This window comes from Cydia fagiglandana, chromosome 26, assembly GCF_963556715.1.
Source record: "Cydia fagiglandana chromosome 26, ilCydFagi1.1, whole genome shotgun sequence".
In the NCBI taxonomy this organism is placed as follows: Eukaryota; Metazoa; Arthropoda; class Insecta; order Lepidoptera; family Tortricidae; genus Cydia; species Cydia fagiglandana.
The window spans coordinates 2,951,930-2,979,358 of NC_085957.1; the positions used below are offsets into that span (position 1 = coordinate 2,951,930).

Genomic DNA, 27,429 nt, shown 5'->3' on the forward strand with positions numbered 1-27,429 from the left:
TGCCCTTATCAGGGCAACGTAAAATGCTCTTCTCAGAGCAACATAAAACTGCCCTTGTCAGGGCACGTCATGTTTCTGTGTTTAATCGCAGAGTGTCAGTCGATCGCAACTGTTCTTTTCAGAACAATTCTGTGTTTCTGACAAAACACATGATGTCAGTCGAGTGTTCCCACAGGTCTTCATTATTCTATTTGGCACCCGAGCGCGGGCTAGTCCAACGCTCAAAAAACCAGTGTAGGCTCTCCGATAACGCGCCTTTGTTACGCATCTCGATGACACATTTTAGACCGGTTCTGTAACGTTCGGCTCGCCGGTACTCAGTAACCGAAGTACCTATTTTTTATGCAGGTGGTTGTGGCAGGTGGTTGTGGCACATGGCACGAGCGGTTTAACTTAACAATAGACAATAGGATTAGCCGTCGAGCTCTATTTGAAAGCTACACACTATACCTACTATTCATCTTTGTTACAGTCGTTGAAAATAAGGTTATCTTTTATCTTTCGGTGTGTGTATACTGGAGTTTGTTAGAACGTGCGCAGGTAAGATTGCCCAGGCGCGTCTAAATATCAACTGTACAATTTGTACAATTTTGTTAAAATACGAACAGTTTTAAACCGTTTTCACCCACTTGTCTCAGTGCCGTATTCGAACTTCAAGATATTCACAAGAGACGACACGTACTAGATCCATTCTAGATACGTTATAGTTTAGATATCAACTAGTTCTCTTTTGCAGCGCAATTCTGGCAACCAATGTCACTTTTACGTTAGGTAGAGTAAGATATCTATTAGATGTGAATGGATCTCTAAGTCATATCCTGTGGAAATCATTCAAGAGTATCTCCAGAATCGCGCAAATGTCAAATTTGACAGGTTAGATCTTAAGCATATCGTTATCGTATCTTGGTGGTGTCTAAAAGATGTCTATTTCAAAATCCGAATCGGCTCAGTGTACTTTCTGGTCTTTGTGAGGTTAATAACTGCAAATACTTGAATTCACACAGTACCTGTGGAGTGAAATGACTCTGCAGCTCATAAATAAACCAAATAAAACGTCACAACCACCAAATTATTGAAGAAAACATAATAAAAAGACAATTTCGCCGTACAAAAAGATGGCGGGCCAAAATTGCGGAAAATCGTACCTCAGTGTTGCCACACATAAAAAATAACGAGCGACGAAGCACCACAAAGGTTTTATGTGGCGATTATCATATTTTTGCCTGCCAATTACCGTTTAGATGTCTGCTTTGCATTTTTTTTGGCTTTAGAAAAACGTGCGTTTGTTTTTGAAGTCCCAGGGTGGGCGCCGACTTTTGTGTTTTTTTTATGTTATTGCTATTAATATAATAAAAACCGGGCAAGTGCCAGTCGGACTAGCGCACGAAGGGTTCCGTACCATAATGCAAAAAAAACAAACAAAAAATAAATGCAAAAAAAAAACGGTAACGGTTTTACGGACCACGCCCGCCGTTGCTTAACTTTGGTCAAAAATCACGTTTGTTGTATGGGAGATTTCAACTTTCAACGGTTCGTGAGATACAGCCTGGTGACAGACAGACGGACGGACGGACGGACGGACGGACAGCGAAGTCTTAGTAATAGGGTCCCGTTTTACCCTTTGGGTACGGAACCCTAAAAATGGACGATGCAAGTCAGATTGAAAACATAGACTGCTCGAAAAACTGAAAAAGGTGAAAAATAGGGATACCCCAAAAATACGTGTGACACCCAAAATACGTCTAATAATACGTGTAATAAATACCTGTTACTCTCAAAAATACGTGTGAAACCTCACTAGATTCGTCATGAATAGTCATGATGCCCAGAAAAATGCATTCGAAGCGTGCATTAGCACAAAAAAAAAAGTTATAACAAAAAAATCGTGTAGGTAAACATACTTTCCAATATACGAGTATATGTGAATATCCAGAGAGAAAAATGAGGACTACGGTTGTCCCTTTTCTTCTTAACAACGCAACAATAAGGGGTCATCCATTAATTACGTCACACGTTTAGGGGGAGGGAGGGGGTCAAGAAAATGTGACATATTGTGACATGGGGGAGGGGGGAGACACAAACTTTGTGACGTCACTTTAACTTCATCAGTAACCGAAAATTTATTTAAATTATTTAGTTCGCTGTACATTTAAATAACAAGTTTTTAAAACGAAAATAGTTTTTAATCGTTTAATTTTCTTTCCTAAGAGGTTTTGGGTTATAAAATTACTAATATTTATATCGACAAAAATATTTTGATAAAATATTAATAATACTTAGGTATTTACTTAATTCGATTTGGCGATTTCGTAGAAAAAATGTGACGTCACACTAGGGGGGGAGGGGTTTGCCAAATGTGACCAAGTGTGACAAGGGGGGGGCGAGGGGGTCAAAAAACCTAGATATTGGTGTGACGTAATTAATGGATGACCCCTAAGAAAGCCAATCCTTCCAACGGCGTCGTTATAAGAAACTGACGTTCCATATGTATGAAGATTGTGACGGTTCGCCGCCCGCGTGACGTATGGCTCATTTGGATGCAGGCTTTGAATAAAGCGCCCAATTTCACACCGGACGCTGCGATGACTTGAAAAATTGGGGTGTCAAGTTTTTGGGAAATATTATACGGCACGGGATCGTTAGACTACTTTGTGTCACTCAACTACTTTACTCGTAGACTACTACCTACTACCTAGTCTTATATAGTATTTTATGCAACCGTTGTTTAAGAGAGGTCAAAAAAGGCGCGTGGCGTGAGTAAGTATTTGAGGCGAAGCCGAAAATTGTTAATAAAGACGCCACGAGTATTTTTTGACTCAGTTAAACAAAGTTGCATACAATACTTTTTTTACGACAAATCACTTACTTTGAAATAAAATTATAAATTTAACGAATTTTTCATTCAAGAAATATCTAAAGCCCCCTCCAGACTATGTGCGTGAATCGCGGCGCGACGTCTCGGAGCGAACATATCGCGAAGTTGACGTATGACTCCACACTCGCACACTTCATGGCGATTTCGCAGTTTGGTTTGCGGCAATATGGCGGAAAAGCATCAGCTGATCGAGTTTAACTGTTAGTTATCTATGGCATCATACGTGATTTAACAGTTTTTCCATTTTGTTTTATTGTAAAACCGTAAAATATAGCTGCTTAATATAATATAATCATAATATAATTCATATTTATCTTGCCACAGAGGACCCAAAATATTGTGTAATGTGGAGTCTTGCAAGTTCGCGCTTCGTATCTCCTTTGACGCGGGCCGAAATACCGACAAAAAACGGAGAACAAGGCGCGAAGGCGTGAACAATCTGCGAAATCGACGCCACACTTGCGTTCGCGGCTTCGCCCGCGATTCACGCGCACAGTCTGGAGGGGGCTTAAGAATGAAGGGTACGGGCTAGCAATGTACAAATTGCAGAACATTCCCAAAAAGCGGAAACGTTCTCGAGAATGTTCTCAGAACATTCCTGCAACATGGAAATTTTTGTTTAAACAAGAGAATATACTTGAGATAAAGTTTAAATAGGCATAACTTAAAACTAAATGTTATTATGCATATATTATTGTCTATTACAGTTAGCTATTTTGTTGATGTGATAAATTTACCAATAAGTTGCTTAAATTCTCACTGTATATCAGAGAACATTTCGACTTTCGACAATATTATCCAAAAATTTTTTTTTGTTTCATTAGAATCTAGAGGCCTCTATCTCCCGCCATGCCAAATCTCAGCGCGCTCGGACCAACTTGAAAAAAATTAAAAAAAAAATCGGCCATTTTGATTTTTTTTAATACAGATTGTTTTGTCTTGGGGCCCTCTATGACATTTGGTCGAGCACCCCCCACCTATCACGTACCGTTTAAAAGTTGCCATACAAAATAAAAGTGGCCAGTTTTTCCGCAATTGTAGCATTTTTCCAAAAAAATTTTTTTCATAAGTATCTAGGGGACCCCGAGATTCCGTGACCAAAATTTCAGCGCGCTAGGACAAAATTAAAAAAGTTTAAAAAAAGTCGGCCATATTGAAAAAAATGGCTGCGTCAAAAACTGCCAGGGTCCCTCTATGACATTTGGTCGAGCACCCCCCACCTAAGTCTGACCGTTTGGCCGGGCCGTCATACATTTTTTTGACCGGAAGCGGACGACCAAAAGTCGGAATTTTCTGGGGGTAAGGACTACACCTAAACTATCGTGAATATTCATGGTATAAACTACGATAAATAAATAAATTCTCGTTCTCGAGAACATTCTCAGAAGTTACCGAGAATTTCTCATGTGGAAAGTTTCGCAACTTTGGAAAGTTCTCGTGCGTGCATTGCTAGTACGGGCGGGAAAAGAATGAATGAATTAAAAAAAAAACATGTCTATGGTTCACTCATCTGTCAAAGATGACAATTAAAATTAGGTTGGCAACAATGTATTTCATACAATATTTTTTAAGTGGTGATTACACGAAGTATCGTAAAAGTGCAAAAAAAGATACTGCGTGTATGCACAAATACTTTTATTGGGAATAGACTAAACCCTCTAACCTCTACTACCTCGACTAAACCCTCTTTTCACTCTCATCTACTCAAAGGTTAACTGGAAGAGATCCCTCAAAGGGATAAGTTCGCCTTTGTACTTCTTGCTAATTGTATGTTATTTTTAATATGTCTTTTTGTACAATAAAGAGTTTACTACTACTACTACTACTACTAAACACTTGTCTTGACAACTATCAGATAGGGGTTTAAAGGTATGTGCACAACCCTTTAAATGACAAATAAAAGTACGAGAGTAGTAAAAATTATTAAAGCTTATATTTATTTATAAAACACACAATAAAGGAAACCCTATCAATGTTATATCATTTTGGCAATTAAAAATTTATATTATAAATATTGACATTGATATGAATGAAGTAATAATTAATCCATGAAATGTAAATATTATTATAGAGTAAACGCGTGTTTGTAGGTAATTAAATATGTATAGTAAAATTTGTACGCTGTAAGTCGGCAGAATTGTGCTGGACTAATATTTAGGTTTATAGAACTTTATTTTTTTCTCAAAGAAATTATACATTTCACCTAAGAGAAACTTAACTACAACAGAACTAAATATAAATAATCAGTAAGTATAGCGAGTGCATGCGTACTCACTTACAAAGCTCGCAATATTTCGATGTAACATCTGTGTTAACCATGATTCTAGAAAAAAAATTACAAATTAACAAATACCCCTACCCCTACAAATACCCCTGTTGTTACCGGGTTCTATTGTTCCACTAAAATTTCTTTGTAATTTTACATGTACATATGTAAGATGTATGATTATTGGTGCAATAAAGAATATTTACTTACTTACAATTATTTCCAAATTTATGTCCTACAGTACGGATATGATGGTCGTATTTGTCTACGCGACAGCGTGATAAAACGGTGTCCGTCTCTTTCTATTCCGCAGAGTTAAAAAGTGACAGTTGTTTTATCACGTGGATAAATGTGGATAAAGCGATCCATAATAGGCTTGCAGGTCGTAGTCCGTGTCCTACACCTAGTTTTATTCGCATGAAAAAGGTTCGTGTTAAATGTTCTGGCAGCCCTATCTTTTATTTTATTATTGGCATTTTGTACCAAAAAAATATATATATACAAAATCTTACTATGGCTTGTAGTTTCCTCTAAAATGTACTAAGCCATAAAAACATCAATAAAACATCTTGCATATCATGTGACATACAAGCGGTATAACTTTAATAATGAACTTTAATACTATCACGATATAGTTGCTTTTTAAACGGCATGGTTGCTTTGACATGCGCCAAAGTTGAAAGCTTAGGCTTATCACAAAAGAAACAATGGCTTTTGTTTAAGAGATTAGGGCCTTACATTTAGAGAAATGTAATTTTATTTTATGTACTCCTGACGTGTAATTAGCTTTATCAATAAAATATGAATATTAGACGTAAAAATCTTTGAGAAAATCCATACTATACCACATCGGTGATTGTAGCCATTGACGGGTGACCATGAAGCTGGCAGTACTCAGGACTAGTCCTCGCTAGTGTAAGGTGACCATGTTTATGTACCTGAGGTCCCACATCGGTGATCTGCAGATTATAGCCATCGACGAGTCTGAACCTCTCGTCCCGGGTGACCATGAGGCTGGCTGCTGTCAGGACAGCCGGTCCCCGCCGCCAGAGGAGCACCAAGGAACCTGGAGAAAAGTCACTAGTAAATTCATCATTCAGAGACAATTTCAATATGGCGGTTTGTTTACATAGTTAGCAAGTTCCATAGATTAACACTTTAGGTAGAATTAGACGCAGTGCTATCCAACTCACGTAGACTACCTACAAATTCAATACTAACCTTTTTTTGTATCGGGAGAAAAAGAACCGTTATGGGTACCTCCGCACCGCAGGGACAGCGCGGAGGTTATGTCGGACTTTCACCGACTAAAAACCTCCCGGTTGTCCTCCTCGGTGCATTTCGGACGGCTCTGGAATCTCCAATGAACGAGCCAGTGCCGTCCTAGCGCTATGCCCCTTTGTGGGTCCCCTCTTTTTTTAGTCGCAGTCTAGCTGCGACCGTCTCCGATCCCGAGAACCCCTTTTAGTCGCCTTTTACGACAGGCAGGGGATATCGTACGTATTCTTACGGCCGGGCTATAGGGTGCAGATGGAATACTAACCTAGGTTTTGCACTTGACAGGGCAGCAGTAACGTGTCGCCTACCACCGTCCGGAACGAGTGCCCGCGCGACAGAAAACGCGGCCCGTCATCTGTAACAAAACATTAAAGCTTAATCATTTAAATGTTATAAAGCCGACCACTGACTAACAGTCCGCAGGACGATATCGGCCGGCCAGTTGTTCGGAACTGTCAAATTTTTGTTCTAACTGACAGGCCGATACCGTCCGGCGGCCTGTTAATCAGTGGTCGGCTTAACGCGCCAACCTCAAACGTCGGCCCGGCCGAACGAAACTCACGGATTGGACGACTAAACGCCTGTGCGTGACGTGCACGGGCGCGTGCGCTAAAATGTTGGAGCCGCACACGCACACGTCACGCGAGCGGTGTACCGTCTCTCATAAGGACCTGGCCCCCTAGCCAAGGTTACAATCGCTATCGCTTCGACAACGAAAAGCATTATGTATCTCTATCACTCTTCCCCATTAGTGTGACAGTGACAGTTGCGTTTCGATCGCTACGGAGCGTTAGCGATTGGCATCTTGGCTACGCGGCCTGTGTACTACAACGCCGCACGCACACGTGCACGTCACGCACACGCAGCCGATGTGCACAGGCTTTACCTGCTGTACAGTCAACGGTAAAAATATGGGTGTACAAATCATTTCAAAAATATGTCCCATAACTCTTATGTCAGTGAATTAAGAACTATGGGACATATTTTTGAGTAAGTTGTCTACACCCATATTTTTACCGTTGACTGTACCGCGTGAGCCAATCACAGCTCTTAATCAAGACGCATCGTGCGTGAGCGACCGTAAACTGGGCTATAACCGCGAAAATCGAAGTTCGCAAATTGCGGGCATTTTTCTCTGTCAGTCTAATTACGCCTCCATTGGAGTAAAAGAGGAAGATCCCCGCAATTTGCGAATTTCGGTTTTCGCGGTAGCCGCTCTGATACGTTCCCGCCGCGCCGCTCCCGCGCAGTCCGGAAACGCGACGATTAAATAAGTATGTGACTAATGATAATTTGTAAATAATAACAGTAGTCTTTAGTGCTTAGTTCTAATACTTAGCAGAATACACTTTTACAGATATCTGTCTTTTTCACTTTAAAATATAGCCTCCTCATCTAGGGTTGTCAACTTTTGTTTGGTGGAATATAGTATTTTCCAGAATAAGGCATCAAAAATATAGTACATTTCAAAAAAATATAGTACTTTTAGATAAAATACTAAACATGAGTGTAATATTCGTATAATCGGAAATATAGTATTTTAGAGTACAATATATTTTTCCAAAAGTAAATATGTAGTACAGAGAGCCAAAATATAGTACAATACTATATAATATAGTACGGTTGGCAACCCTATCCTCATCCGAACCCCGAGCTAGCTGGCATTGCAATGTTTGTGAAACCTAACAAACCTTTGATAATTAGTAACTTAGTAGACTACCTGTCCTTTTCTAACTGCATTAAGTAGAGAGGGACGAGCCTATTTCGCGGGCAAGATATTATCGGGCCGCTCCTGTGATAGGCCTTCTGGGGTTGTTAAGTACAGTCGGAAATAATTAAGTGTTTGTAAAATGTAATTTATGGCAGAACTTACATAAATATACATACATACATATAATCACGCCTATTTCCCGGAGGGGTAGGCAGAGCCCACGGATTTCCACTTGCTACGATCCTGACATACCACTTTCGCTTCCTTCACATTCATAACATTCCTCATACACGCTCGCCGATTTAGGGTGCTCTTGACCTGGCCTTTCTTCAGGATTTCCCCGATCTGATCAGAGAAAGTCCGCAGAGGTCTACATAAATATAAATTACAGAAATACTCGAATCCCTCCTTTTATTCATGCGCATTTTATCATTGTATGTTTTATCTGTAATTTTTGGTTTGACCACAGAATAATTAATAGTACTACCGTACAGATAGGAAACTTCCTACAAAAACGAAGTTTGACAGCGGTTCAGGGTCGAATCACGCTGTCCCTTTCTAATATATGGCACTATCCCTTTCGGATATTTAGGGTTGTCAAAAATCAAGTGATTATCTTATCTGTGGTCGTGCACGCAAAAGGAAGTCAAGTGGTGCCAACCCTAATAATTGCTCGGAGCAATGCTGAGCGGAGCGGAGCCGAGTTTGACCGAAGTCAGGAGTTTCGCACCCTGGTTTGGCTCAAAATATCAGAGGTGGGTGGATCGTATACATATATAGCGGATCTTAGACCATTAAGTACAGTAAAAGTATTTAATCTGCATTATATCAGGACCCCTGGCTTATCTTCTATAGCGTGAGACAGACAATCCGGAAGTAATAAATATGGCCGCCACCGGAAGTGAGGCGCCGGCCGCCATTTTGTTTAACTTATTTAACGCGGAGTAATTGTCTAGCAACCATATTCGAGCATTAAAAATGTGAACTTGATTTGAAATCGATTTGATTACCTACTTGGAAAAACGCCTCTCTCGTAAATATTTATACAGTGAAACCTGGATAACTGGACATTAAGGGGCATGCAAAGGCTCATTGCAATAGGGATCCAGTCCAGTAGGTACAGCTTTTATAGTTGGTCAAATAAAATTTGTCAGTAAATAAGAACAAAAAAAAACTATACACATCCTTTTCTTTTGGGTGTAAGAAGTTGTGTAAGACAAAGATAGTATGATTTTCTCTGTCTATGTTTGAAATGAGACAGTCCTTCGACAAACTATATATGTATATACTAATGGCTCTCTGAGAGCTGCAGACTTCACGATAAGCTTAAAAAATTTAAATAAAATATAACTTCGTTAAATAACAGCGAACTCACAATCAAAGAATATAATACTCACTAGGAGAAGAACGGTAACTCCATACAAAAAAATGTCCCCAACCGTTTATACGTTTATACTACTGGCGCCCTCGATGTGTACCAATGGAACTAAAGTTAACAACCGGTTTAGCCTGGCGGGTATTGGTATTATAGGTATATAGTAATTATGTTGATAAACATAATATATTTGTTATCTTCATATCACGAAATATATGAAAGATGCAAATATTACCCCTTGTTTGTGGTATTATCTATTGATTTAAATAAAAGGCATATTTATGTTTATAACATTGTATTATGTTTTACATATAGAAATATACACTGAATATTAAACCCTGACAACTTAATAAAAATAGACATTAATAAAGCGCATTCACAAAGTTTTCAGTATTATACAAATAACATTAGGCATGCCTACCTATTACACTTTACACACAGATACACTACACTTTACACACGGCATTTTACACAGATTTCTAACTTGTATTCATACATTTCTTCACGGTTAATTAATACGCTTTCCAGATGCGTTATGACTCGGTTCCTTCTGAACCCACTAAAGCTGTATAAATTTCACTCTGGCTGCTTCAACAGCCGTTGCTCCGCATTTAGCACATTTTCTATGTGCATTGCTGTAATCTATGTAGGTACAGACTTACAGTCTTAAGTGGTTGTACCGCTACGTTGTATTTATTATTTAAAGATTTAATAAATAAAATGTTCGTTATGAACTTTAACCACAGCAGTTGGACAGAGTCATTGACAAATATATTTTTTTATTATGGTGGGTATAAGGGGTGGAGTGGTGTGATGACCTCCCCGAGCGGGAGACAGGGGGAAGTTTGGGTGGGCTCCGGCCTGCCCAAAGGTCCGTCTGTCACCCCCGGTCCATCCTGGGCAACGTCACTAGCGACTGGCATTCGTGCCTCTTTCTAGTGGCGGCTAACATCCACACTGGTGTTGTCAGTAGGTGTAGGCTACTACTGACGACCTATACATAACCTACCTGTGCTAGGACCTGCACAGTAGAGCGCCGTACGCAAGGATGACGGGATCCTGAGGATTGAGCCATTGCCAACCCGCGTGGCAACACGTCTGCTTCGGCCCTGATTTCGGGCAAAACGGTAGCCCGGGCTACTAGCCACAGTCCGGGAAATGGTCAAGTGAGGAACCGTAGGTGGGCTCACGGCGAGAAGTGAGAGGGCCGCAGAGGCAGTTTCGGCTGCTGATGCGGTGGTGAAAGGCCATGCTGACGAAGTGCGTTTAGGTGAATCGGGCGGAGGGTGTCTGACCTGGACGACCCTACGTCCCACCTTCACACATTTCCGATGTCGCGCAACTAGCCAACTTCTCACTTCTATACCCGAGTCGGTGTCCTAACGACCGAAAGCACCTTTTATATGTGTGAGTAAGCGTTCCCAAGATGTGGGCCCTTGTAGGGTGGGAGCCGATGAGGATGAAGTTAATCGTTACGCACTATGGATACCAGGTCTAACGAAAAACCCCAAGCTGATCCAGCAGCGTCCATCGCTAATGGTGAAGCCACACAGGCGAGACAAGCTGTTCCAGTGACAGTGCGTCAGACCGAAACCCCGGCCCGTCCGCAACCTAGTTCATCTGGGGAGCAGACCGGCCCAAACTCCTTCCAGGACTGGCAGGTAGTGGACCGAAGGTCCAAGAAGCGATCCCCTGCTGGGAAGCCTCACCCTGCCAGACCTGTGAATTCTTCCTCCTCTAACCCACCCCCCCCCTGTTAAATGTCAAGGTGGGGTGGCTAAGAAGAAGAAGAAAAACAAGAACCAGAGGCGTGCAGCTCGTCTAGCGCGAGAGCAGCAGCTGGACAACACATCAACACCGACACACTCTGCAACCGGTGTGGGTGTGCAGGCTTCCCAGAAGCCGGCACCCAGACCGGCGCCGAACAAGCAGGTTGCTGCTGCCAGGCCTCCGCCGAAGGGAACAGGTTCCACCCTACCCCCTAAGGCTGGAACGTCGGGCGACGGCCCTACGGGTTCGGCCGCAGATCCCTCCAAACGACGACCTGGGAAGCTCGCACGAGCCGCTGCTAAAAGGATGCGAGATGAGTCCTTCTCCCCGCAAGGAGACAACAAAAAGCAGCGACTAGTGAGCCCAAGCCAACCGTTGTCGTACGCACAAGCAGCGGCATCTGACCTGACGATCGTCATTACTGACGCGAAGTCGGGGAAGATCACCGCTGACCACTCCAACGCCATCCTCCGCGGGTTGCACCAAGCAATCGTGGAGGAGGCGAGGAGTAACCACGTAGGAGCCCGGCCACCCAAATTCAAGGGCAAGCCCATCTTCGCTGAGGGGCAGCTGAGGGTCTTCGCAGAAGACGAACACTCGGCCGCCTGGTCTCAGCGATGTGTCCAGGCCCTAACCTTGCCAGACATCTCCCTTAAGGCGGTTCGCCAGTCGGAGATGGCAAGGAGAATTAAGTGCGGGCTCCTAATACCCAACATTAACAACTCGTCCTGGGAAGACGTCCGTCAGGCAGCTGACGGACTAAGGTACCAGAACGAATGGGCCAAGGTCGGGTCTTGGTCCATTATACAAATACTACGGCAAGACCAGGGGTGGTTTGTCGAGTTCACAATCCCCGAAGACCTCGTCCCCGCCTTCATGGAGAGGGGGAGATCCCTGAACTGTGGGATGGGCAATGTCTACCTCAGGTTCAGGGGTCCCGGAGGCAAATACCTGGACCAGCGTCCCACCCTGCAAGGTTCCACCCTAAGGGTAACGGGAGTACAGGTCCCCAGCGAACAGGCCGCGGGCACCTCCGAGCAGAGCAAGTCTGTCTCCGGGGAGAAAGTTGCCCCCCTGCCTCTACCCAAGCCGACGATACCCGAACTCTCGGAGGATGAGCTCCTTGGCACTGGTGAGGGACCAGCCGGGTCATCATCCGAGGGTGAGGACTTGTCGGCTTGGATAGTGTCGGGGTTGGCCGACATGTTCAAGGAGGGAGGGGAATTGCAAAATGCCGCCCCCACCACCGACAACATGGACACTAAGTAGTGTCATCCAAGCAAACCTCCAGCACAGCGTGGCCGCTACGGCCCAACTCAGACGCTGTCTGGCAGGTTTGCCAACAACCGTTGCCCTCCTACAAGAACCATGGGCGGGCAATGGATACATACGCGGGCTGTCCGACACGAAAGGTAAGCTCTACTACTCCACGGTACATGCCGTCCCTAGGGCATGTATCCTAACTACTAACAATATTATTGCACAACCGCTCACTGAATTCTGTTCCAGAGACCTGTGTGCGATTAAACTACAAGTTCCACTGCCAACAGGCTGTCGCGACCTAGTCCTCGCCTCGGCGTACATGCCTGGAGAGGGCGAGCCACCGCCTGCCGAACTACAACGACTGGTCAGCCATTGCGAGAGATCAGGCCTCGCAATAATCATCGGGGCCGACTCCAACGCACACCACCCACTGTGGGGAATGGAGACCAGCAACAACAGAGGTAAGACACTTGTTGAATATCTTGTGACTACTAATCTAAACATTCTAAATATAGGCGCTGAACCAACATTTGTAAACAAACGATGCAGGACGATTATCGACCTGACTCTGGCTTCGGAGGAGGTCAGTGAACTAATTATGGGATGGCACGTCTCCCAGGAGGCCTCCTGCTCAGACCATAGGTGGATTCGCTTCAATCTACTAGCATCTAGAGACATACCAACCGCCCGGAGGAATCCCAGGAAAACGGATCGAGCCACTTTTAGGAAGGTCCTAAGGGAAAGCCTTGACCGGCTTCCACCGAGGGATGACCTTCGGGAACCGGCTCAGATAGAACAACAGGTAAATATCTTAACTGATACCCTCGTAGACAGCTACCACAAGGCGTGCCCCTTAAAACCACCGGCAAAGACTGCCATAAAGGGTCACCAGTGGTGGGGCCCAGAACTGGAGAGACTCCGGGGGAAAACAAGAAGACTCTTCAACAGGGCCATGAACACAACGGCTGAGGTGGACTGGGATAACTACTACGAAGCCAAGGCCAGGTACAAAAAGAGATTGCGGTACTGGAGATCCCTGTCATGGAGGAACTTCTGCAGCAGCATTGAAACACTTGACCACGCCAACCGGGTGAGGAAAACCTTAGCGTACAAGCCCACATCACAATTGGGCTCACTGCGTAAACCCGATGGCACATACACATCTAGCCCTGCAGAGACCCAACGCCTTCTCCTGGTAACTCACTTTCCAGGATGCGTAAGTCTCGCCGATGCAGATCAGCAGGACGAGGAATACAGTACAACGGACAACAACTGGCAAATGGCACACAGAGTCGTCACGGCTGAGAAACTCAGGTGGGCCATAGACAGCTTCCATCCCTTCAAGGCGGCTGGTCCGGATGGGATCTTCCCCGCTCTCCTACAGTGGGGTCTAGGACTCATCCAGGAAACCCTGACCGACATCATGGCAGCCTGCCTAGCCTGGGGGTACGTGCCCAGGAGATGGAGAGATGTGAATGTGGTATTCATACCTAAACCAGGTAAGAACGACTACACAGCTGCCAAATCCTTTAGGCCCATCAGTCTCACATCATTCCTGCTGAAAACCTTGGAAAAACTGTGCGACAGGGACCTGAGGGACCGAGCGCTAAAGAACATACCGATGCACAACAACCAGCACGCGTACAGCTCAGGTAAATCTACGGAGTCGGCTCTACACATGGTTGTAAGCCGCATTGAGAGAGCCATCCACGGCAAAGAAATCTGCCTCGGTACTTTCATTGACATAGAGGGCGCTTTCGACAAGACTCACTTTTCCAGTATAGGGAACGCCTTGGAAAGCCACGGCGCTGAACCTGGACTAATAAAGTGGATCATGAACATGCTAAATCAAAGGACAATAAGGTATGTAGGTGAACCGCAGGCCGTAGCGGCGGTGCGAGGATGCCCTCAAGGGGGAGTTCTGTCACCTCTGTTGTGGAACCTAGTAGTCAACAACCTCATAACCAAACTGAACGAGGAACACTTCTACACAATAGGCTACGCTGATGATCTGGCAATATTAATATCAGGTAAATTTGCCAGTACAGTATGCGACCTCACCCAGGCAGCTCTTCGAATCGTAGAACGCTGGTGTAGAGATTTTGACCTATCAGTTAACCCCACCAAAACAGAAATGGTAATGTTCACCAATAAAAGGGCACTTGGCAACTTTACCAGACCAACACTCTTCCAGACTGAGCTACAGCTGACTGACGAAGTTAAGTACTTAGGGCTAACGCTCGACAGTAAACTCAACTGGAACAATCACATCAACAAACGCATAGACAAGGCGGGAGTAGTCTTCTGGCAGTGCAGAAGGATGATTGGTAAGAGGTGGGGACTGGGGACTCAACCCGAAAATTACTCTGTGGCTCTATAAGACTATAATCCGCCCCCTACTCTGCTACGGTGCTCTGGTTTGGTGGCCAAGAACAAACCTAGGCAACGTACGAGACAAGCTACAAAGACTCCAGAGGCTCGCATGCGCGGCCACCACTGGCTGCACGAGGTCCACTCCGACTGCAGCCATGGAGGTCATGCTAAACCTTTCACCGCTGCACCTACACATACAACAAGAGGCCAGTCTCTCAGCGGTAAGGTTACGAACCCTCAATATATGGTCTAACACCACAGGAGCTCTCCACACAGCATGCCTGGAAAAAGTATACAGCGAATTTCCAGTGCTCATGGCGGGCACGGATCGAATTCACAAACAAGCCATCTTTGACAAAAGGTACAAAATACAATTATTTGAGGACGACAACTACGAAGGACTCAATCCCCGGGAGCTGAGAATCTTCACTGATGGGTCCAAAACAGACAGCGGATCAGGCTCTGGAACCTTTTCAGAAGACCTGAACATGTCAATCACCACTCCGCTAGGAGCCCATAACTCGGTATTCCAGGCTGAGTGCATGGGCATCATTAACGCGGCGGCTGCCATCACTGCAAGGAAGGTAGTAGGATCCTCCATCCGCATACTCTCCGACAGCAGAGCAGTCTTAATGGCCCTAAAAAGCCATATAGTCACATCCAAACTTATACACGAATGCCACAAACGACTAATGGAGGTATGTCAGAACAATAAGATCACCTTACAATGGATCAAAGGACACAGTGGATCCCGAGGTAACGACGCCGCGGACGAGCTCGCCAGACAAGGATCGGGTGCGGGGGCGATTGGCCCGGAACCGATCCTCCCGATACCGTTTAGTAAGGTACGCTCAATGCTGCTGGCACGTACAGGGAAACTACACACAGAACACTGGCTAAACCAAACTGGATGCAGACAGGCCAAGCAAGCCATGCCTAGCATGAACGGTAAGCTCACAAGGGCGCTCCTTCAACTAGGAAAGGTTCGACTGAGTATGGTAACCAGTGTCATAACAGGTCATGGACTTTTTAACAAACATCTTTTTATAACAGGTGTCACAGACAGTCGCCTATGCCGTGGATGCATGGAGGAAGAAGAAACAGCCTCTCACGTGGTGTTGGAATGCAGCGGATTGGCCCCATACAGGGCAAAACATCTCGGATCCCCGAGTGACCTCCCCGAGGTCCTACTCAACATCAAAGGTTTGATAGGATTCCTCGAGGAGCTGGGCTGGCAAGACTAGTCCACCCCCTATCACGCAAAATAGGCGCAAGACGTCGAGTTGCGGAAAAATCGCCCGAACTACAAGGGATAAAACATATTAACTATTATGGTGGGTAGACGTACCTACCCTCCATATATTTTATGAACATTGATAAAGACAGTTGGAAGCAAATATTCATTATAAAACTTAATCGCGTGTAATTAAGTTTTAAGTCCCGTTTTATGATTAATTATGTATAAAATTCGTGATAATTTAAATCAGAGTTGGGAGCAATGTTGCTGTAGAAAAATGTTTTTATTTTTATTACTCGCAACTTTTTCTCGGAGGCCAACGCACACATAGAAGCTTCAGGCGCACACATGCGCAATTATTTGGGGACATAACTTTCTTAGGAAGTGAACAGGCCTTGCTCACAATAGTCTCAAGTGCTATAGATCCTAGGGGCACTTAAGTCCTTTAGGCCAATTTCTACCACTTTGAACATTGTAGAAAAAACGAAATGACAGTAAAAATAATCTAACTACAAAATTTCACGAGAATCGGTTGAGTAATGCGACCTGCAGAGTAGACACACAAAAGCGTTTGGCCCAAGTTAAAACGGAGACCTTAACGTTTCGGTCAACTATAAAAGTTTCGTTGCTGTTTAAATTGTTGCCTATTTTTCGGTGATAGCTCTTAGTCTATTAGATAAACAATCACAAACTAAACAATATTTTCTCGACGGACATACAAAGGCAAAATTGACGCCATAAAAATAAATATAATATGTAAGTGAGATGTCCGAAACCCTGAAATCATTTCCCGTACCAAAAACTACACCGGAAACGGCCTAATAACAAAACAACATAATACCGACACGTACTGGCAACACTAGCGCGTTTACACGGCTTCCGGTCGCCGGCGGCGCTTCCGGCCAAGATGGCGGCGGTGACGTCATCGCTCGATATTCTTTGTGAAAGAATGTAGGTAGATCGAGGTTGAGGTAGATGTACGGAAATTATCATAGCTTTGTTTTTATATTACTAGTACTTAGTAGAATTCTGTGTTAATAAGTAGATGGTAGGTATGTGTATGAAGATTGCTGGTAGAGCCTATTAGCGGTAAAAGCGTGCGACTTTTAATCTGGAGGTTGTGGGTTTAAACCTCAGCTCGTATCGATGAGTTTTTCGGAACTTAAGTATGTATCTACTATATTCATTTGATATTTACCATTCGCTATTCGGTGAATGAAAACATCGTGAGGAAATCGGACTAATCCCAAAAAGGCTTAGTTTTCCTTCTGGGTTGGAGAGTCAGATGGCAGTCGCTCTTGTAAAAACTAGTGCCTACGCCAATTCTAAACCTATGGTTGCCGCACAAAGTCGTAGCCGGGCCGTCATTCAGTATTACCAGGCGTGGCTCACTCCGCGATTTCGTCGCTTTGCTACAGGTAGCTCTACGTTCCACACCAATTTTGGTGGCTAGCCATAAGCCGTGGCGCTGTCGCTACCTAGCGGCCATATCTGTCCTGATCGTAACAGACGCGTTTCGTTAGAGACTGTACCAAGTAGACTAGGCGGTACCTAGGTCTGAACACTCTGAACTTACTTCTGGTGTTCTGCGCACGCGCCGCGATGAGCAGCGCGGCGAGAACGAGATAGCTGCCCTCCATCGCGCTCAGCCACGCCGCCTCGCCCAACGCCTCATCTGCAGACAAACAGACAACAATATACTCTGTATCTTTAGGTATTTAAATACATAAAAGTAAACAAAATCTACCCTCAAATGGCTCGTTAAGCCAGTTGTGGGTAGATGAAAACATTACACGATCAAATAATGTAGGTTATAATCAGGTCGTTCAGTGACTGATCCGGGCGGTTTTGTAATTGGCCGGTTAACCTATAACTACCCGAAAATGTACAAATTGTTTGCTTACTTTTATTTTAATACCTATTTAATAGGTAGGTACAGACTTTATGGGCCCATCAACGTGCACACTAGCGCTACTGCTAAATAATCGTGATTATTTAAATTTAACGGAATATATTTAAAAAGGGGGGCGCTACGTACTGTACTTTGTATTTAAGTACCTTTTGAATACATTAAACTAGTTTTTATGTTGTTGGATTCGTCAATCTATGCGTCCAAAGTTAAAACAACCGTTTTTGTTTTGAGTTCATAGATCGAAGAATCCAGTAACATAAAAACTAATTTGATGTATTCAAAAGGTACTTAAATACAAAATGCAGTACATAGCGGCTCCCTTTTTTAAATATCTTTCGTTAAATTTAAATAATCACGATTATTTAGCAGTGGCGCTAGTGTGCACGTCGATGGGCTTTTAAAAGTTTAGCAAATATTAGGTACTGTTGGTCTTTAAACCCTTTTAGAACCAGGTATTAGTAATGAGAGAATGTTTGATTGCAATCAGCGAAAGCATTTGTCTGGGATAGACGAATATTTCGGCTATAATTAGCATTTGTTTGGGATAGACGAATTTCGGTGATAATTAGCGTCGATTCTGGCATTTCGACGCCGAGCATTCAGCCGATAGGGTGGGAATCTGTGATTGTACGGTGGCAATTTCAAATGTCGTAAGGCCCGTGTTGTCGTATGTCCCTTACGACATTTGAAATTTCTACCGTTGGTATGTTATTATTTTAGCGTGTTAAGAAATAAAAATAAATATTATAGGACATTTTTACACAAATTGCCCTAAGCCCCACGGTAAGCTTAAAAAGGCTTGTGTTGTGGGTACTCAGACAACGATATATATAATATATAAATACTTAAATACATAGAAAACAACCATGACTCAGGAACAAATATCTGTATCATCATACAAATAAATGCCCTTACTGGGATTCGAACCCAGGACCATCGGCTTCGCAGGCAGGGTCACTACCCACTAGGCCAGGCCCGTCGTCACCGGTCGTAAGTCGTATTTATTTTAGTAAAAGCGTGCGACTTTATAAAATTTTTGAAATAAATTATGACTCACGCTTGACCGGGCCGGAGGCGAGCCGGAAATAGAAATAGAAATCAGCCGGGTAGCGTGAGGTGAGTAATCCTTAATGAATACCTCAACTTTTAATAAACTACCCCAAAGTGAGACCTCTTTTTAAAAATTAACAGACATAAAATAACGATGAATTAATAGTACACTTGCCATATTTAATAATATTTATTTCTAAAACTAAGATAATTAGCATCCTTGGTACAATGCCTCAGGGGCCTATTTTAGGCCCCATTCGCACGACAGCTTAAAAAGCGTTGCGTTAAAACCCGACGTTGGCGCTTTTTTACCGTTTCCAATATTTGTGTTCATATGAACGCTTAAAAATCACTTGTGAGTCGTACTGCCACGTACGCATCTCAGCAAAGACATACTTTATTTGCTATTACGATGTATTATTTGAATATAGCTTGAATATTTCAGGAATTTGTAAGCATAAGTTGACATTTTTAAGGTGAAACTAATAATAATCTTGACGATTGACACCAAAAATTGACACTTGACAGCCAACTGACAGCAGCGCCGGCGCTTTTTTAACGCTTGTGAGAACAGATACACGGAGTTCCGTATGCTCTATTCAATTTGACGCTAACGCTCAACGCCGAAAATCGAACAGTGCTCGATAAAAAAGCGCCGCGCTTAAAAACCGCCTTCGTGTGAATGGTTATCATGGTTATCCATTTGCGTCATTCAAACGCTTTTTTAACGCGCGTTGAAAAAGCTTCCGTGCGAACGGGGCCTTAGATTTAAGCTAGTTATTAATTTCGTTTAGTTGTACCACTGTATATATATTGTATGTAAATAAATGATTTAAGATAATTAGTAAAAAGTGAGATTTATAAGGTCTCAGCGGTACCATTCGGCACATTTATTGTAGCGAAGACATATTTAACTAGACATATCCTATCGAACCCACTACGAAAGAGTACATGTAATGACAACTGCATTGTAGCGGAGTAACGGAATTTACAGAATACATGTATCTAATGCCAACGATATTGAGCGGAGTAACGTCTATGAACGCACTCTTAAAAATAAGTTATACTTGGTCAAGCAAATCTTGTCAGTAGAAAAAGGCGCGAAATTCAAATTTACTATGGGACGATAAACCTTCGCGCCTATGTCTTTTAAATTTGCCGCCTTTTTCTACTGATAAGATTTGCTTGACTATCTATATCTATGTCTGTCACTTTGACATTGACAGCTCTCTTTCTCTCTCTCTCTTACCTATCTCATGACTGCTCGGTTTTTTAGCATTAGAAAACGACTACGCGATCTTGACGTAACTTTTAATTGCAAAAAACGCTTTTTAAAAATCAGTAACTATTACTTATGAAAGCAAAAGAATGTAAATAATCGTATATTATGATTCATAATTATTACATATTTGTCGTGACTTATTTTTCAAAAGTGTTTTTCAATAAGACAAGATTATTTACATTTTTCTAATGATAAAAAAAAACGAACTATAGACAGACGGATGTGCTGTATAACAATATAATTGTAATTAATATTAAGAAGCTACTTACTACTAATTAAAATAAATACAAGAACAAGTTTATCAAGTGTTTTATTGAATATAATATCTGGCGCAGTCAGTAGGATACGAAGCTTAGTTTTCATGTAGTAATTAACTTATCTTTGAAAAATATTTAAACATAGTCAAAATACTTAGCAATATTTCTTTATATTCCTTTCTTTACGTGGCTGTTACGTAACGTCTATATGTATCCAATAGAGCGACAGATATAATACAGTAAAATTATACATTTTGCGTTTGCGTCAAATCCGGTAGTTCTAATTTTTTGCAGGCATGTTTATGATGTTGGCCCAATGAATAATCCAAGTTTGTGACCTCGAGCGCCGAACGCAACTTTGTCAAAATTCGAATAAACCGCAATTTTTTTTAGGTTTGGGCGATTATAACCCTAAATTACTAGTTTTTGATAGTAACTTCCTAGGGCGTTTTTAAAGTAGACTAAATTTGCTACAATAAGACACTAGAATTGTCTCTGTACATCTAATATTTTCCGAGATAAAGCCTCTCAAATTTTATAATTTTACATCAGTTCTTAGCTATAATATAAGGGTTATGTATGTAATTTATATGGAATTCATCACCGCCATGTTCTACAAACTATTTATTTTCCATAAAAAAATGTATGAGTGCTTATTTTGCTAAAAATATTTTTTTTTTGGAAAATAAATATTTAGTAGAACGCGGCGGTGATGAATTTCATATAAATTACCTACCTAACCCCTATATTATACCTAAGAACTGATGTAAAATTATAAAATTTTGAAAGGCTTTATCTCGGAAAATATTAAATGTATAGAGACAATTCTAGTGTCTTATTGTAGCAAATTTAGTCTACTTTAAAAACGCCCTAGGAAGTTACTATCAAAAACTAGTACTTTAGGGTTATAATCGCCCAAATCTAAAAAAAATTGCGGTTTATTAGATTTTTGACAAAGTTGCGTTCAGCGCTCGAGGTCACAAACTTGGATTATTCATTGGGCCAACATCATAAACATGCCTGCAAAAAATCAGAACTACCGGATTTGACGCAAAAGAGCCAGGTTACAAAATTCGACAAATTTACTGGATTAATAAGGAAATATTGATTTTAGCTTTTTGACCGCAGGAACGATCGATACCACCATAAAATTGGCCACTAAGCCGTTGGTGGTCAGACTTTCTGGAAATTCCCTCTAGCATGCTCCACCAAATGAAAAAAATTAGTTTCCTGGTTTGCAACATACTAAAAGTCGTTTAAGACTATGAAAATTACCCTGTATAGAAACAAAAAGTCACCCACCAGAAATAAACACAAGCGATCCCATGACTATTAAAATAGTGGTCTGCAACTAAAATTGGTACATACTTAATATGTATATGGTACATGTTATGCAAAGTCTATTTATTGGCCATTGGTCATAAAATTGGCCATTAAGCCGTTGGTGGTCAGACTTTCTGGAAATTCCCTCTAGCATGCTCCACCAAATGAAAAAAATTAGTTTCCTGGTTTGCAACATACTAAAAGTCGTTTAAGACTATGAAAATTACCCTGTATAGAAACAAAAAGTCACCCACCAGAAATAAACACAAGCGATCCCATGACTATTAAAATAGTGGTCTGCAACTAAAATTGGTACATACTTAATATGTATATGGTACATGTTATGCAAAGTCTATTTATATTATATATCTGTGCGTTCCACCCTTGTTAGGCGATTATTGCTGGGGTGCAATCGAGGGGAAGAAGAAATAGATTTTGCGGAACGCAATAGTGAGGGTGGAAAATGGAATTGAGGGGGGGAGGATTGTCCTCCATTTGAATTTAGAACTTATTGCATAACAATACGGTTGACAATTGAACGAGTTTTTTTTAGAAGACGACTAAAAGTTGACACGGAAAAATAATTGATTCCTTCGCTTTTACTTAAAAATGGTTACCTAATCTCTGAAAACTTTAAAAGCCGATTATTCAAACCCCGAAATTTTCATTTGACCGAACGCGTTTTTTCTAAAATCCGTTGAAATTTCAGAGGGGTCCAACCAAAGGGGACCAATCTATAGTTCGTTTTTTTTGCATTAGAAAGAACTTGCAAGAAGGTAAGCGATCTTGACACGTCTTTTAATTGAAAAACACTTTTTAAAAATCAAAAACTGTTACTTATGAAAGCAGAAGAATATAAATGATCGTATTAGATTCATAATAATCATAATTGTTACATATTTGCCGTAACTTATTTTCAAACTGTGTTTTTCAATTAAAAGACACATCAAGATTGTTTACCTTATTTCTAATGCTAAAAAAAGCGAACTATAACCTAAGCCATCGTCTTCGATATGACGTCATTACGCTTCCCCCACGTAACTCATACATACATACACAAAAACACACATAAACAGACATACAGGGTGTCCCAGAAATCGACGTCAAGCCGTAAACGGATGATAGACCAAGTCATAACAGTTATCATAAAAATGCAAAAAAGAAATCCAACTCAAGTTTTTTAAAAATTATGGTCACTTTAAAAATTCACTAAAAAATCCACACCCTGTAATGGTTCTTTAACTCTTGTTACTACAAATTCCATAATTTATTCTAATTTTTTTATTATTGTGTAATCTTGAATAATTACAGTGGATTTTTTTGTGAATTTTTAAAGTGACTATAATTTTTAAAGAACATGAGTCGGATTTTTTTTTGTATTTTTATGATAACTGTTATGACTTGGTCTATCATCCGTTGACGGCTTGACTTCGAATTCTGGGACACCCTGTATAATGTATAGTTAGGGGGATGAAATGCACTATTTGCAGGCAGTAAAACCTATTATCGACGGGTATCACTTATGGCGGGAAATTGATGAAGAAATTGGTAAAGTGTGAGTCGGCGTTATCGCAGTTTTATTCATTGAAGATGATATCTAATTTTTAGGTTCCGTACCCAAAGGGTAAAAACATGACCCTATTACTAAGACACCACTGTCCGAATGCCTGTCTGTTCGTCTGTCTGTCACCAGGCTGTATCTCATGAGCCGTGATAGAACAGTTTAAATTTTCACAGATGATGTATTTCTGTTGCCGCTATAACAACAAATACTAAAAAGTACGGAACCCTCGGTGGGCGAGTCCGACTCGCACTTGTCTGGGTTTTTTAAGGTTCCGTACCCAGAGGGTAATAACGGCACCCTATTACTATATAAGACTCCACTACTTCTGTCTGTCAACAGGCTGTATCTCATGAACCGTGATAGAATAAAATTTTCACAGACGATGTATTTTTGTTGCCGCTATAACAACAAATACTAAAAACATAATAAAATAAATACTTATTTAAGTGGGGCTCCCACACAACAAACGTGATTTTTTGCCATTTTTCGCGTAATGGTACGGAACATTTCGTGCGCGAGTCCGACTCGCACTTGGCCGGAGTTTTTTGTAATGTCATTCGGCAATTTGTTGGTACTATATGACAGGTATGAGTTATGGAACTTCTTTTGAAATGCTTTAGTGCTGTTCGCGTAATAATATCATTATGATATTATAAAAAATAAATAACGGAGCCGTTGACAGTTCCAATTCAAAGATATATAGTGTGGAAAGATAAGTCGGGCCCTGGAGGGAAACTACCTTAAATCCTCAAGCTGGCTCATTTTACTTAAAGGAGACTTTCCTTTATTTTTAGAAAGAAACAAAACTGCATTCAAAGATTTTCTAAAACTCGCTTGCCTCTCCCGGGACACGAACCGACTAAAAATTAAAAAAAATACACACTCGCAATTTTAATATACTAGCCGATACAGTTAATGTTAATGATAACAATTCTCCAAGAAACGTAAGGTCTTACACTCGTATGTGTTACAAAATATCCATAAAATCTAATATTTAGTACTCAAGATTTTTTTGACAAGCAAAATTGAAGAAAAAAAAAAGAAAAACCTTTGAATGCAGTTTTGTTTCTTTTTAAAAATAAAGGAATGTCTCCTTTAAGTAAAATGAGCCAGTATTAGGATTTAAGGTAGTTTCCCTCCAGGGCCCGACTTGTCTTTCCACACTGTATACCTACAGGATAAAAAATCTATGATTTAGGTCGACTAACCAAACTTAACGTAACTTACTTCCTAATTATTTTAGGATGCTTACTCAAAAACTTGGTCAAATATTTTCATGACGCTTACTCTCTAAACACGGTAGCGCCACTTCCACCATCCCACTAACTCGGGGTTAACCGGTTAAACCGCAAACTCAAATTGACTGGTAACCATGGTAACTCCAGGTTTAACCGGTTAACCGGGTTAGTGAATGGTGCAAATGCAAATTGCTCTGAATTAATTCTCTTCTATGTTAACAAAAGAGGGGCGGGTAGTCTATCTTGCCGCGAGATACTGTCGCGGCAATCATGTGCTAGCACAGAATAAATAATAGTACTAGGTACAGAAGACTCACTCTCTAACAAAACGCGTCTGTTACGATCAGGACAGATATTGCCACTAGGTGGCGACAGCGCCACGCGCGGCTTATGGCTAGCCACCAAAATTGGTTTGGAACGGATGTACTTTTAGCTACCTGTAGCAAAGCGACGAAATCGCGGAGTGAGCCACGCCTGGGGGCCTACCGCGAACCACGTTCGACGTGTTGCCTCTCTGTCGCACTTGTAAATTCATACGTAAGTATGACAGGGAGGCAATATGTCGAACGTGGTTCGCGGTAGGCCCTCTGATGCTAGCCCGTTCCTTGCAACATTAACAAGGTCCGGAGTTCTCTAAAACTTGCAAACTAAAAACAAACTATCAAACTCCCCAAACTCCATGCATTCTTAAAGTGTTTCTTTCCCTTTATTGAATGTGTAAGAACGACGAAAGAATCCCAAAGCCCCTCGTTCCCAGATTACTTACATATAGATGGAGTACTTCTAAGCTGAAAATTTGAATTTAAAATTACACTTGTTGTCTCGAAGAAATAGGTACTGGCTAATGTAGACATTTTTTAAAGTCCTGGTTATAGTGATTCAATGAAATAGCTTGTTGCGAGTCACGATATGTTTTTTTATAACTATTTAAATATTCGGTCAGTGTCAATATACCTACGTAAAGGTAAGAATAACATTTACATACTTAATACATACATACATCACTGGCTCAGTGACCCAAAAAGGATCTTGGCCTCTGACACAAGAGAGCGCCACTCTGCCCTATTCTGCGCCACTTCGCGCCAGTTGGGTATTCCGAGGGCGGACAGGTCTTTTTGGGCTTCGTCACTCCAGCGGTATCTGGGACGCCCAGACGGACGTTTTCCGCCCGGGTGCCCCACACACCCGTACATACTTAATATAAAAATATTTTATTTTATGCTTTTACTTTCAGCAATCAAAAGTAAATGGTTTTCCTACGATTGAAAATCGAAGATCGTGTACGGAATAGCCTTTATGACGGAATTAGACTTACTGACCTTGTAATAATTAATATTTTATTGTAATAAATGATTTTTGGTCTCACGCCTCTCAAATGTCACACATGAGGATGGCGAAGACCGGGAAAAGTGGAGAAGATTGAGCAGGAAAGCGGACCCTGGCGCTAAGCCGGGAAAACGCTAGGTTGAAGTAGATAATAAATGAGTTTTGATTGTCACCCGATGATATGGGGCATTATCTATGAAAAGGGACCTTACGCCGCACAGCGTCGCGCGGCACTGTATTTATATCGGGGCATCGTTAATAACGTAAGCGTCATCGACAAAAAGGTCCCTTTTCACGGATAACGTCACATATACTCAATAACATGTTACGGAGTCTGTACGTGGTAATCCAAGCCTCACGACCCTCTGTAAATAAATAAATAAATGATGATGTGACGCCACCCTAATATCTTGTTTACGAGTGATTGATTACTTAGGATTATAGAAATTCGTGGACCGAGACGAAAAAACGTGTTAAAATACTTGTAAATAAATTCATTTATGAAGGGAGCTTTCGTCAGATTTATCCTCAGATTTATAACGGCCTCCTAGCCTAGTCGGTAGTGACCCTGCCTACGAAGCAGGAGGTCCCGGGTTCGAATCCTGGTAAGGGCATTTATTTGTGTGTTCATCACAAATATTTGTTCCTGAGTTATGGATGTTTTCTATGTTTATAAGTATTATATATGTGTATATTATATATATCGTCGTCTAGTACCCACAACACAAGCCTTATCGAGATTACTGTGGGACTAGGTCGATCTGTGTAAAATTGTCCTATAATAATTATTTAATACTACAGCTTTTGTTCTACGCTAGGACTGACGTTTTGGCAGCAGTTTGTTTATTTATCTGTTCGTGACGTCACGTGACAGCTTGGAGCGTTTAGGCTCAAACTTTAAACACTAAACTAATTAAGCTCTATTTAGTATTTAAAACGAATGAATAAAAATTTTAAATATTTTTTTTTTGTAATAATTACGTGTCTATCTATAAAATGAATACAGTTTTAAAAACTTGTCAACATGCCTATTCACCGGTATCTTTAACTATAAATTGGACAAGCCGGTAAGAGTCGAGTTTTACTTCCCCGCCACTCCAGCTGTGTTAAGACCCGTTAATCTATGTAAACTCGCCGTTTACTCTTTATCTTGATAAACGAGAATGTCTTAAAACCTTATTGGAACGTTTATAAAGCTGAATAAATCTGCTGAGTAAGCGCGATCATCTCGCCAATAAACACGTTAGCTGAATAAAAGATCCGTCCTAATCGACCGCATCATCATTGGCCTTGGGGTCTATAAATAAATAACACATCTTACACAGGTCG

The 27,429-nt window shown here is 41.6% G+C and overlaps 1 protein-coding gene across 1 annotated transcript in view; it reads right to left on the bottom strand.

The window, feature by feature from the left end:
- Positions 1–27,429, bottom strand: part of LOC134677586 (limbic system-associated membrane protein-like) — a 322,342-nt gene that overhangs the window by 12,642 nt on the left and 282,271 nt on the right. The window contains exons 4-6 of the mRNA XM_063536064.1: positions 17,725–17,823; positions 6,685–6,774; positions 6,080–6,207 (exon numbers count right to left, since the gene is read on the bottom strand). Coding sequence (XP_063392134.1) covers positions 6,080–6,207; positions 6,685–6,774; positions 17,725–17,788 — 282 coding nt within the window. The 5' untranslated portion in view covers positions 17,789–17,823. The remainder of the gene's footprint in view (positions 1–6,079; positions 6,208–6,684; positions 6,775–17,724; positions 17,824–27,429) is intronic.